Here is a 13,429-nt window from a genome sequence, read left to right on the forward strand (position 1 = left end):
TATATAAAAATAAATAGCAAGCAGTGGCCTTAATACACGTCACTGTATATTTCCCACCAATTTGCAATATAACTATTTGCCTCTACTCTCTTCTTCCTGCCCCTTAGCTAATTTCGTATCATTACTGTCACTGTCCCTTTAATCCCAGGGGCTTCAATTTTGTTATCAAATCTGTTATGTGGTGCTTTATCAAACGTCTCTTGGAAGTCCCTATGCACATAAATTGTATTACCCTCATCAATCCTCTCCATTACTTCAAAGAGCACATCTCAAGTTAGTCAAATACAATTTGCTTTGAATAAATCTGTTGTGATGTTCATTGATTAACCTGTGCTTTTTCCAAGTGCCAATTACAGTAATTTTGTCTGGGTTATTGTTTCCAAAATTTCCCACCACTGACATTTGGCCTTCATTTGCCAGGTTTATTCCTCATCTATGTTTTGAACATTTGCAATCCTCCAGTCATCTGGCACCACCTCATACCTAGTGATAATTGGGAGATTGTGGCCAGAGCCTCTCAAATTCCACCCTTACTTCCTTTAGCAATCTAAAATGCAACCCATCTGGACTGAGTAATGTTTCTACTTTTGAGGACTGCCAAACATTTGACTATCACCTATCAGATATCGTATCTCTACTACATCATCCTTTACTGTGACATTAGAAACTAGGAGCAGGAGTAGGCCATTCGGCCCTTCGAGCCTTCTCCGCCATTCATTATGATCATGGCTGATCATCCAACTCAATAGCCTGCTCCCGCTTTCTCCCCATATCCTTTGATCCCTTTCGCCCCAAGAGCTATATCTAACCCCTTCTTGAAAGCATACAATGTTTTGGTCTCAACTACTTCTGTGGTAACGAATTCCACAGGCTCACCACTCTCTGGGTGAAGAAATTTCTCCTCATCTGAGTCCTAAATGGTCTACCCCATATCCTCAGACTGTGACCCCTGGTTCTGGACTCCTCCACCATTAGGAACATCCTACCTGCGTCTACCCTGTCTAGTCCTGTTAGAATTTTATAGGCTTCTATGAGATCCCCCCTCATTCTTCTGAACTCCAACAAATATAATCCTAATCGGCTCAATCTCTCCTCATATCTCAGTCCTGCCATCCCAGGAACCAGTCGGGTAAATCTTCTTTAGTCAAGATAAATACAAAGAATTCATCTAGTAACTCAGCCATGGCCCTTTGCCTCAAGATGATCCACTTTTTGGTACACAATTGTTCCCACCCATGTTTTGGCCGAGCTTTCACTATTTGCATATTTATAAATAAAGATTGTAATCTGTTGTCAATTTCTCTTAGTCCTAATTATTCCCTTTTTTAAAATAAAGATCGCCTCTTGTACTTTCTGTATTCTAACTTGGTTCTCTACAGTATTGGGAGCCTGTCATTTATATAAGACCCCTATTTTCTGCTTCATTTTAATCTCTAGATCTTCAGTTATGAGGGGAACTCAGATTGGGATGCCCTTCCTTTCTCCCTCATAGTAATGTGCTTACTGTGTACTCAAATTCTCTCTATTTTGAAGGTATCCTCCCATTGTTCAAATTTTTTTTGCACGTCAAGCTTTGATTCTAATCCACCTGGGACAGATGCTATTTCAGCTTTCCAAATTTAGCTTGCTGCAGTTAAGTATTACATCTAAATGATCATCTTTTTCCATAATTACTCTAAAATTGATCGTGTTATAATTACTGTTCCCCAAATACTCCCTGCATTGCTCTCTTCCTTGTTGGCCTGGAAACATACAGATCAAGAACTGTACACATGGTTTTATAAATATATACAAAATCTTCAATACTCCGATTTCTACACATTCGCAGACCATATTATAAGGAGGGTCTAAAAGACTCTGCATGCACAAATAATCGGCTCTTTACGATTCCTTGCTGTTGCACTGACCTTATTGGCACGGATTTGCCTGTAAATGTCTGTCTGTTGGCGGATGCGATATTCTAAATCTGATACATGAGCCTGTAGCCAGTTCCAGCGACTCACAATTGCAGCCCGTTCGATTGCCCACCGCCATTCTGAGCGCTGCCACCTGCAGGTGAAAAAAAACCACAAATGGTCATGTTTATGCATTTTAGTATAAAATCAGGCAAACTCAAAGAATTCAGGAAATACCCCACAGTTGAGTGGTGAAGAAGACAACCCTTACTCAACTTCAAATATTCATAATTCAGGAAACACATGCCCAATTTTGTCAAATTACGTTGTTGTTCTTGTCCTGAATAGAATGTTCCACCAACAAAGTCGCCTGAGATTCTTTGAATTATCAATCTATTTATAAATGATCTGGACTAAGGTAAAGGGGAAATCAAAACTTGTAGGTGGCAAAAATAGGGAGCATGGCTAACTGAAGGGGACTTCAGTGACTTCAGGAAGACAAGAAAAAATTTAGAAGATCAGACAGATATCTGTCAAATGAAATTCAATGTTGAGTGAAACAACTTGGGAGAGACAAAGGGGAAAAAATCATACTTTAAACAGCAAAACACTAAAAGAAGCGAAGGCCAGAGACATAAGTCTTTAAAGGTGACAGGACAAGTTGATAAAACTGCAAAAGAATACCAGACTGGGACATGTTGAGCATGGAGTATAAAAGGAGAGCTAACGAAGGGAGTGAGCTTAGCACAACATTCAATTACAGAGGTTACTTGCAAATCGAATGTCCTACTAGAATCTATAGTTGTAGCAGGATCTGTAGCAGCTTTTAAATAGGACATGGACATACATTTGAAAATGTAAGATTTTAAAAAAGAGATAGGGAAGGGGCAAGGGAATGGTTTGAGCGATTGTTAAATTTACTGACGACACAAAAATAAGGAGGAAAGTAAACTGTGAACAGGACACAGGGAGGCTACAAAGAGACATAGATAAGTTGTGAGTGGGCAAAGATGTAGCAAATGGAGGATAATGTGGACAAATGTGAAGCTATTCATATTGGCAAGAAGAATAAAAAGGTATATGGTGTGTGCGCAAAGCTCAGATTCAGAGGGATCTGGGTGTCCAAGTGCATGAAGCACAAAAGGCTAGTATGCAGGTAAAGCAAGTAATTAGGAAAGCTAATAGAATGTTATCTTTTATTGCAAGGAGAATTGATTACAAAAGTAGGGAGATTATGCTTTAGTTATACAGGGCACTGGGTGAGATCACATCTGGAGTATTGTGTACAGTACTGGTCTCCTTATTTAAGGAAAGATGTAAAAGCATTAGCAGCTCAGAGAAGGTTTACTAGGCCAACAGGCGGGTTGTCTCATAAGGGAAGGCTGGACAGGTTAGGCTTGTATCCACTGGAATTCAGAAGAGTAAGAAGCAACTTGATTGAAACACAAGATCCTGAGGGGTCTTGACAGGGTGAATGTGGAGAGGGTGTTTTCTCTTGTAGGAGGATCAAAAATGAGGGGTCACTGTTTAAAAATAAGAGGTCGCCCATTTAAAGCAGAGATGAAGAGAAATGTTTCTCTGAGGGTAGTGAGTCTTTGGAACTCTCTTCCTCAAAAGGCAGTGGAAGCAGAGTCCTTGAATATTTTTAAGACAGAGCTAGATAGATTCTTGATTAAGAAGGGGTTGAAAGGTCATCAGGAGTAGGCAGGAATGTGGGGTTGAGGTTACATTCAGATCAGCCATGATCTTATTGAACAGTGGAGCAGGTTTGAGGGGGCAAGTGGCCTACTCTTGCTCCTAATTTGTATGTTCATATGGAATTAGTTAGGCAGTTCTTTCAGTGAGCTCCAAAAAGGATGGCATTCTTCTGGGTTGTGAAAACTATGTTTTAACTCAGCCCAATTCAGCATTTATTGCCCATTCCTGATTGCCCTTGAGAAAGCTATTTTACACAGGAAGGCGGCAGCAGAAAAATTTGAGCATGGAAGTGGGAGTGATTCCTTATAAAACAAGTTGCTGGATCTCAGCCACACCACTGAGAAGCCAAAACATTTCCGCACATGGAAAGATGTCAAAAACTTGCACCTGTTGGACCTTATGCCCTGAGACATATTGTGCACCTTGAAAATAAATTCAGAACAGTAAGGTTAAGCAGTCCATTCTGTTTACTGCAACCTTTTCAGTTTTGCATCCCCACCCCATTTCCTGCTTTATCACCAAGTGATAAAATTCCAGTTGCACTAGGTTGCAGTTGGTTCCACAGATCATAGGTGTAGGCTCTCCGTTTCAAAAAAGGTAACTTATGGACTGAATTTGATCAACAAGAGGCCCATCAACTAGAGTCAGAATCTCAGTGTTCTATGAATTACATACACGATTAACTCTAGAACAGTAAACAGCACGCAAACAGCAGAAAAATTACGTAGTCAATTCTGGGATGTTCTTGTAATGTACTGTTAGCTTTAGCAAATAGGTTAACATAGGAAATCAATTCCCTTCACCACCAGCCAGAATGGTAAAATGTCCCAAACAATACCACATCGTGTGCACATAAACAACCTGATAGAGGAAAGCCATTTAGAAATGATAGCACTCCTTATCCTCAGCATATGCCACTGATTTGCAAAAGCAGCAGGCAAGCAGGTGATCTGTTCCCTAACTTTGCTCATGACACCAGGGGTGATTTGACAGCAGCCAAGCAAACTTTTCTCCAAGGAGCAGGTCTCTGTTCACCAAACCACACAAGAATGGTTGAGGCTACATACTCAGTAAAATACAGGAAAACTGTTTAAAAGTTGCATTCAAGAGAGGACAAGCTCTGATCAACACAAGCCCAGGGGTGGATCTGATGCATCAAAATGCAACTTAAAGTCTACTGACTGGGATACAGGGAGACACAAACCTGGAAAGGACATATTATTGGTCTGAGTTTTCAGAAAGGCAACAGAGTTCTGAATGTGGAGTTTGCAAAATTAAGGAGCAGGCAATTAGATCACTGCAGCAGTCAACCTATGGAGTTCCCTTGGTGGAAAGGTATTACAATAAACCTGGAGTTCAAATAGCAAGCTCTGGGCCTGTGAATCACTAACCTCTGTCAGTGACAGCCCAGCACATCATCAATTACAGAAAAAAACAATGTATGAAGTCAGATCTCTGAGCTCAGGAATATTATAAACATTCTAGACAGACGTGAACAAATAGCAAGTTTTGTACACTTACACCAATTCACCCATCCTTTCCAAATCCACACCAGTCATCTACTTTCAAAGACTATAAGCTCCAACTATTTGGATAATTCTACAAGAGGGGGTCAGGTCTCAACAGCTCAGTGCCTGGTCTTATTATACCACTCTTGTATTCTGATAGTGTCCAAAAACAACACACATAAAAGGAAGCAATGATTCAGCTCTAGAGCAGAGCCCCTCTGGAGGTGGTTCTAATCCTTGCCTCCAGGTGGCAACATTAATCAACCTTTTTTTTATTCATTCATGGGATGTGGGCTTCACTGGCTGGGCCAGCATTTATTGCCCATTCCTAGTTGCCCTTGAGAAGGTGGTGGTGAGCTGGCTCCAATGAAGATTCCAACGGCCTACTATGCTGCTCTGGTGACAGATGGGCAAAGTTTTCAATGCACCTATTGTCACCATTGTGCTTCTCATTCCCAGAAAGGCAGCAGTGAACCTCTCCATCATAATGACTAAGTTGCATAAGAACAAGGAGCAGGAGGGTAGTCATTCAGCTCCTCAAACCTGCGCCACCATTTAGTAAGATTGTGGCTGATCTGATGGTAACCTGAAATCTGCATCTCACCTACCCCAAATAACCTATCAATCCCTTGCTTACTAAGAATCTATCCACCTTGCCTTAAAAATATTCAAAGACTCTGCTTCCACCACCTTTTCAGGAAGAGAGTTCCAAAGACTCACGACCCTCTGAATGAAAAAAATTTGCTTCATCTCTGTTTTAAATGGGCAACCCTTTATTTTTAAACAGTGCAGCTTTGCAGCATGCACATTTTGTGCAGTGGAGCTCATCAATCCTACTCCGGAAACAGTATATAGCACAATGTAGGATTTGAAGTGGATCACACAGGTGCAAGAAAAGGCAAAACGATGTGGTTCTGGCCATCTGTGTCTTTACCTGAGATTATGTAGGAACAGCCACTATTAGTTACATTAGCTTGTGGATAATTGTGTATTTCATAACAAAGAGGGAAGGTAGGAAAAAGATTTCAGATTGATTATCAGAACATAGAATCTTTTATCCGAAATGAAACAGGGACTATAATAACATAATTTAAAGGGAACTGGCTAAATATTTAGACAGGAAGAATAGTAATGTACACATAGAAAAGGGATCAAGAGTAGACAATTCCAGTTGACGAGCTAGCATTTGGCACAGTGCAAATGGGTGAACGACAATTTATGTGCAAGCAGTTTTTATGATTATATAAACAAGTTGTGACTTTGAGCCAATCAGAAAAATAGCAATAGCATTTGCAACCTAAACACATGGCATAAGAACCGGAAGTAAGCCTGCTCCAACATCAGCCGTAACCAACCTGTAAAGAAAAAACTTGTCTGAACACAAGCGCAACTCACTGCATTTCAATTGTTATAATATCCCTTGCTAACAGGATGATTATCAACAAACTTGGGGCGAATGGTGCTGATTCAGATAAATACATAAAGGAGGAAGGGAGAAAAGAATTTTCACACTGATGGTTATTAGAACATGGAATGTTTAATCCTGGATGAAATAGGGACTGAATAACAATTTAAAAGGGATTTGACTAAATATTTGAATAGGAAGAATAGTAAAGTACACATGGAAAAGGGATCAAGAGTCGGCAATTCCAGTTGATGAGCTAACATTTGGCACCATGCAAATGGTTGAACTGTGGCTACTGTGTCATTTATTACCATCCCAAGAAAGCAGTAACTGATGTGGTGGCAGTCTTCCTTCCATCCCCCAAGACCATGGTTTGAGACGTGGTGGAAAACCCATGTCCAGTATCACCTGGTGGGGCTCAGGAGCTCCACTCTGGCACAGCAGTCTCTGCCGCACTTGCTGCAGAGGAAGACAGTGGGCTAAGATGATGCACGATTCACTGACCTCTGTTTTCTCTGGACCCACTTCTCGACCAGCTGAGCTTGTTGTTTTTGCTCTCCTCTTCCAATGCCCTTCCAAACAATCAGCCTTCAGAGGTCACGGCCATCAGCAAATGTCTCCCAGTTGTCAGTGTCAACATTCACCATCTTCATATCTCTTGCTTGCAGGTGCCCCTTTATTGGAGGTACGGACACCTTTGAGGTATTGACCCAGTGGCCTATTCACTGGACATATGGTCTTTGGGTATATGGCCATCATCCATCTGATGAACATAACCGAGCCAGCGCAGACGTTGTTGACTTAGCAATGAGTGTACGATGATGGAATTAACATACTCTAGGGCCTCAGAGTTGGTGACCTTGTCCTACCAAGGGTACATCGGAGGCAGGGAAGTTGGAAACTATTCAGCCTTTTCACCAAATTTTCTATAAATGTAGCAAATCTAGTAAACTCATTACCAGGTAGAGGACTGCACCGAGGACTCAGGCTTGGTAGACTGGTGTTCTCAGTCAGGTTGTTCCATATGCTCACTCAGCTCGGACATCACAACTGCAGCTTTTGCAATGCGTGTTGATTTCAACATCAAGTGACAGATTGCTCGTGATGGTGGAGCCTAGGTATGTGAAGCAAAAAACAACTCCAGTGTCACATTGTCAATTCTGATAGATGGTGGGATAGCAACATCCTGGATCATCACATTTGTTTTGTTGATACTGAAGGTCAAGCCAAACTCTTGACAGGTGCGAGAGTGTCTGTCAGTTTGCTGAAGCTGCTCCTTGGTATGGAATGCTTGTACAACGTCATCAGCGTAGAGCAACTCTGAAGACTTGGCACACCTTTGTCTTGGATCTCAAGAATAGCTTTCCATCAGTTCTGGTGTGTACATAAGACACCCTCTGTTGATGGCCTGAAGGCATGTGACAGCAGCAAAGACAGGAACATAGTGTTGGTGCCAGAACACAACCCAAGGCACCATCATACCTTCTTAAATTCTCTTATCAAGCCCATGAGAAAATTCCTTTGTCCCTAAATCGTATAGAACACAAACCTGACAGTCATATTCTCTGCTCCTGTACAGTATCCCTCTCTCTGTTCTAACTCTCCATGGCCCCTTCCAGGTCCTGTCTGCTCCAGATCTCTTCAGAGTTCTGGTCAAATCCCATTTCCAGCAGCCTCCGAGGCCCTCTGCCTCATCTTCTCCAGCACCTCTCTCTTGCTTCACCGCTTCAACCCTACTCCCATTGTTCCACGTATCCAGTTCTCCCTACTGCCTGTTCATTCATCTTTCTCTCCCATCTCCCTGACCACCATTTTTTCCAGCATTTGTGCTACCATATCTGTAAAAAAAAAAAAATCAGGATTTGGAGTCTCCTGTTTTCCGTGCAGACAGGCCATGCACCGAGTGTAAGAATCACTACATTACAATCTCACCCTCCGAATTCAATAAGGTCCCTCTTGGTATCAGTCTCTTATAAACTAAATGAACTAGGAATATCATTTTCGAAGTGCTTCAGTTAAATGTGAACACGTGGTATGAAGACCATAAGACATAGGAGCAGAAATTAGGCCATTTGGCCCATCGAGTCTGCTCCACCATTCAATCATGGTTGATAAGTTTCTCAACCCCTTTCTCCCATCTTCTCCCCGTAACTTTTGATCCCCATACCAATCAAGAACCTATCGATCTTGGTCTTAAATACACTCAATGACCTGGCCACCACAGCCTTCTGTGGCAATGAAATCCATAGATTCACCATTCTCTGGCTAAAGAGGTTTCTCCTCATCCCTGTTCTAAAAGGTCTTCCCTTTACTCTGAAGCTGTGCTCTCGGGTCCTAGTGTCTCCTACTAATGGAAACATCTTCCCCACGTCCACTCTGTCCAGGCCTTTCAGTATTCTGTAAGTTTCAATCAGATCCCCCCTCATCCTTCTAAACTCCATCGAGTATAGACCCAGAGTCCTCAAACGTTCCTCATATGTTAAGCCTTTCATTCCTGGGATCGTTCTCGTGAACCTCCTCTGGTCTCTCATCAGGGCCAGCACATACTTCCTGAGATACGGGGCCCAAAATTGCTCACAATATTCTAAATGTGGCCTGACCAGAGCCTTATAAAGCCTCAGCAGCATATCCCTGCTTTTATATTCTAGTCCTCTCGAAATAAATGCCAACATTGCATTTGCCTTCCTAACTACCACGTCAACCTGCAAGTTAACCTTAAGAGAATCCTGGACTAGGACTCCCAAGTCCTTTTGCACTCCAGATTTCTAAATTCTCTCCCCATTTAGAAAATAGTCTATGCCTCTATTCTTCCTACCAAAGTGCATGACCTCACACTTCCCCACTTTGTATTCCATCTGCCACTTCTTTGCCCATTCTCCTAACCTGTCTAAATCCTTCTGCAGCCTCCCTGCCTCCTCAATACTACCTGTCCCTCCACCTATCTGCAAACTTAGCCAGGATGCCCTCAGTTTCTTCATCTAGATCATTAATGTATTAAAGTGAAAAGTTGTGGTCCCAACACTGACCCCTGCGGAACTCCACTAGTCACCGGCCGCCATCCTGAGAAGGACCCCCTTATCCCCATTCTCTGCCTCCTGCCAGACAGCCAATCTTCTATCCATGCTAGTATCTTGCCTCTAACACCATGGGCTCTTATCTTACTGAGCAGCCTCCTGTGCGGCACCTTGTCAAAGGCCTTCTGGAAGTCCAAGTAGATAACATCCATTGGCTCTCCTTTGTCCAACCTGCTCGTTACCTCCTCAAAGAATTCTAACAGATTTGTCAGGCATGACCTCCCTTTGATGAAACCATGCTGACTTTGCCCTATTTTACCATGCATGTCCAAGTATTCTGAAATCTCATCCTTGATAATGGACTCTAAAATCTTACCAACGACCGAGGTCAGGCTAATCGGCCTGTAATTTCCCGTCTTTTGCCTCACTCCCTTCTTAAACAGGGGGGTTACATTAGCAATTTTCCAGTCCTCTGGGACCCTTCCTGACTCCAGTGATACCTGAAAGATCACCACTAACGCCTCCACTATCTCTTCAGCTATCTCCTTCAAAACTCTGGAGTGTAATCCATCAGGTCCAGGTGATTTATCCACCTTCAGACCTTTCAGTTTTCCTAGCACCTTCTCCTTGGTAATGGCCACCATATCACCTCTGCCCCCCCGACTCTCTTGAATTTTGGGGATGTTACTCATGTCTTCCTCCGTGAAGACTGACACAAAGTACCTATTCAGTTCCTCCGCCATTTCTTTGTTCCCCATTATTACTTCTCCAGCGTCATTTTCCAGCGGCCCAATGTCCACTTTTGCCTCTCTCTTACCCTTTATATACCTTAAAAAAACTCTTGCAATCTTCTTTTATATTACTGGCTAGTTTACCCTCATATTTAATCTTCTCCCTCCTTATTTCTTTTTTAGTTGTCCTCTGTTGTCTTTGTAGGCTTCCCAATCCCCTGGCTTCCCACTGTTCTTCGCCACATTGTATGCTTTCTCTTTAGCTTTTATGCTGTCCCTGACTTCCCTTGTCAGCCATGGTTGCCTCGTCCTCCCTTTAGTATGCTTCTTCTTCCTAGGGATGAATTTTTGCTGTCTCTCTCAAATTACTCCCAGAAACTCCTCCCATTGCTGTTCCACTGTCTTTCCTGCCAGGCTCATCTCCCAGTCAATTCTGGCCAGCTCCTCCCTCATGCCTCTGTAGTTACCTTTATCAACTGTAATACTGTTACATCTGATTCCAGCTTTTTCCTCTCAAATTGCAGGGTAAATTCTATCATATTATGGTCAGTTCCTCCTAAGGGTTCCTTCACCTTAAGTTCCTTTATCAAATCTGCCTCATTACACATCACTAAATCTAGAATTGCCTGTTCCCTAGTGGGCTCCACCACAAGCTGCTCCAAAAAGCCATCTCGTAGACATTCCATAAATTCCTTTTCTTGGGATCCACTACCAACCTGATTTTCCCAGTCAACCTGCATATTGAAATCCCCCATGATCACTGTAACCTTGCCTTTCTTACATGTCTTTTCTATCCCCTGGTGTATCTTGTGCCCCACATCCTGTCTACTGTCCGGAGGCCTGTACATAACTCCCATTATGGATTTTTTTTAACCTTTGCGGTTCCTCAACTTTACCCACACAGATTCTATATCATCTGATCCTACGTCGTTTCTTGCTATCGATTTTATTTCATTTCTTACTAACAAAGCAACCCCACCCCCTCTGCCAACCTGCCTATCTTTTCGATAGGATGTATATCCTTGGATATTTAGCTCCCAGTCCTGATCCCCCTGCAACCATGTCTCCGTGATACCCAACACATCACACCTGCCAATTTCAATCTACGCCACAAGCTCATTTACCTTATTTTGTATACGGCGTGCATTCAGATACAACACCTTCAGTCCTGTATTTCCCGTCCCCCTTCTCATTTTTGTCCCTTTATCTGATGTATTCCTAGCCCTTTCCAAATACACTGTCCTATTTTGTGTTCTGGAGACTTTAATAGCCTCTCCTGCCTTTTCAGTTTTTTCATAATTTTCCATGAAGTTGAATCCACCCCCCACAACATGCTAACCTGCTGCTTTGTTTCCCATTAGTCATACTTCTTGAAGTTTTACCCCCCTCCCCACTTTCTAGTTTAAAGTCCTGTTGACCACCCTATTTACCCTTTTCGCTAGAACATTGGTCCCAGATCGGTTCAGATGGAGACCGTCCCAACGGCACAGATCCCTCCTGTTCCAATACTGATGCCAGTGCCCCACGAAATGGAACCCCTCTTTCCTGCACCACTCCTTTAGCCACGTGTTTACTTCCCTTATGCTCGTGTCCCTATGCCAATTTGCACGTGGCTCGGGTAGTAATCCGGAGATTATAACCCTTGAGGACCTGTTCTTTAATTTAGTTCCTAGTTCCTGATAATCCCCAAACAGGTCCTCTTTCCTAGTCTTACCTATGTTATTTGTCCCGACGTGGACCACAACAACTGGATCCTCCCCCTCCCCTCCCTCTCCAATATCCTTTCAATCCGGTCAGAGATGTCCCTCACCCTGGCACCGGGCAGACAACATACCATGCGGGACTCTCGATCCTGCTTACAAAGGACGCTATCAATTCCCCTAATTACAGAATCCCCTACAACTACCACTTGTCTTTCTGCTCCCCCCTCTTGAATGGCCTCTTGTGCCACGGTGCCGTGGTCAGCTCCTTACAGCCCTGTTCCTCATCCACACAGGGAGCAAGTACCTCGTACCTGTTGGACAAGGTCAAGAGCTGAGGCTCCTCTGTTCCTGAACACAGAATCCCCCTACCTGCCTCACGTGCAGTCACACCCTGCTGACCCTGACCACTGACCGAATTTGAGGTACTTAATCTACCGGGTGTGACCGCCTCCCGAAACAAATCGTCCAGGTAACTCTCCCCCTCCCGGATGTGCCGCAGCATCCAGAGCTTGGACTCCAGCTCATCAATTCTGAGCCGGAGTTCCACCAGCAACCAACACTTGCTGCAGATATGGTCACTGCGGCTCACAATGGGATCGGCCAGCTCCCACATCATACAGCTACAGCACATCACCTGCCCAGCCATCTCTTAGTTAATTCATTTATTAATTCGCTTTGCCATGTTTTTTTTTTCAAATTTGGTGCTGATTTCCTACCAACCAATCAGGTCACAGCTTTCCTGTGACGTCGATTTTTCAGTTTTATCCTGTGTCTCCGCCGCTCTCCTCGCGCTCTTTTATCCTGTGTCTCCGCTCTCCTCGCACTCTTTTATCCTGTGTCTCCGCTCTCCTCGCACTCTTTTATCCTGTGTCTCCGCTCTCCTCGCGCTCTTTTACCCTGTCTCCCTGCTCTCCTCGTGCTCTTTTATCCTGTCTCCGCTCTCCTCGCGCTCTTTTATCCTGTGTCTCCGCTGCTCTCCTCGCGCTCTTTTATCCTGTGTCTCCGCTCTCCTTGCGCTCTTATATCCTGTGTCTCCGCGGCTCTCCTCGCGCTCTTTTATCCTGTGTCTCCGCTCTCCTCGCGCTCTTTTATCCTGTGTCTCCGCTCTCCTCGTGCTCTTTTATCCTGTGTCTCGGCTCTCCTCGCGCTCTTTTATCCTGTGTCTCCGTTTTCCTCGCGCTCTTTTATCCCGTGTCTCCGCCGCACTCCACGCACTCTTTTATGCTGTGTCTCCGCCGTTCTCCTCGCGCTCTTTTATCCTGTGTCTCCACTCTCCTCGTGCTCTTTTATCCTGTGTCTCCGCCGCTCTCCTCGCGCTCTTTTATCCTGTGTCTCCGCCGCTCTCCTCGCGCTCTTTTATCCTGTGTCTCCGCCGCTCTCCTCGCGCTCTTTTATCCTGTGTCTCCACCGCTCTCCTCGCGCTCTTTTATCCTGTGTCTCCGCCGCTCTCCTCGCGCTCTTTTATCCTGTGTCTC

The 13,429-nt window shown here is 43.9% G+C and overlaps 1 protein-coding gene across 3 annotated transcripts in view; it reads right to left on the bottom strand.

The window, feature by feature from the left end:
- LOC144668097 (KAT8 regulatory NSL complex subunit 1-like) overlaps positions 1-13,429 on the bottom strand; it is a 249,087-nt gene that overhangs the window by 63,332 nt on the left and 172,326 nt on the right. For all 3 annotated transcript variants that reach the window (XM_078529886.1, XM_078529887.1, XM_078529888.1), the window contains one exon: positions 1,908-2,049. In XM_078529886.1, the coding sequence (XP_078386012.1) occupies positions 1,908-2,049 (142 nt within the window). The remainder of the gene's footprint in view (positions 1-1,907; positions 2,050-13,429) is intronic.

This window comes from Cetorhinus maximus, chromosome 25 (assembly GCF_964194155.1).
Source record: "Cetorhinus maximus chromosome 25, sCetMax3.hap1.1, whole genome shotgun sequence".
Lineage (NCBI taxonomy): Eukaryota > Metazoa > Chordata > Chondrichthyes > Lamniformes > Cetorhinidae > Cetorhinus > Cetorhinus maximus.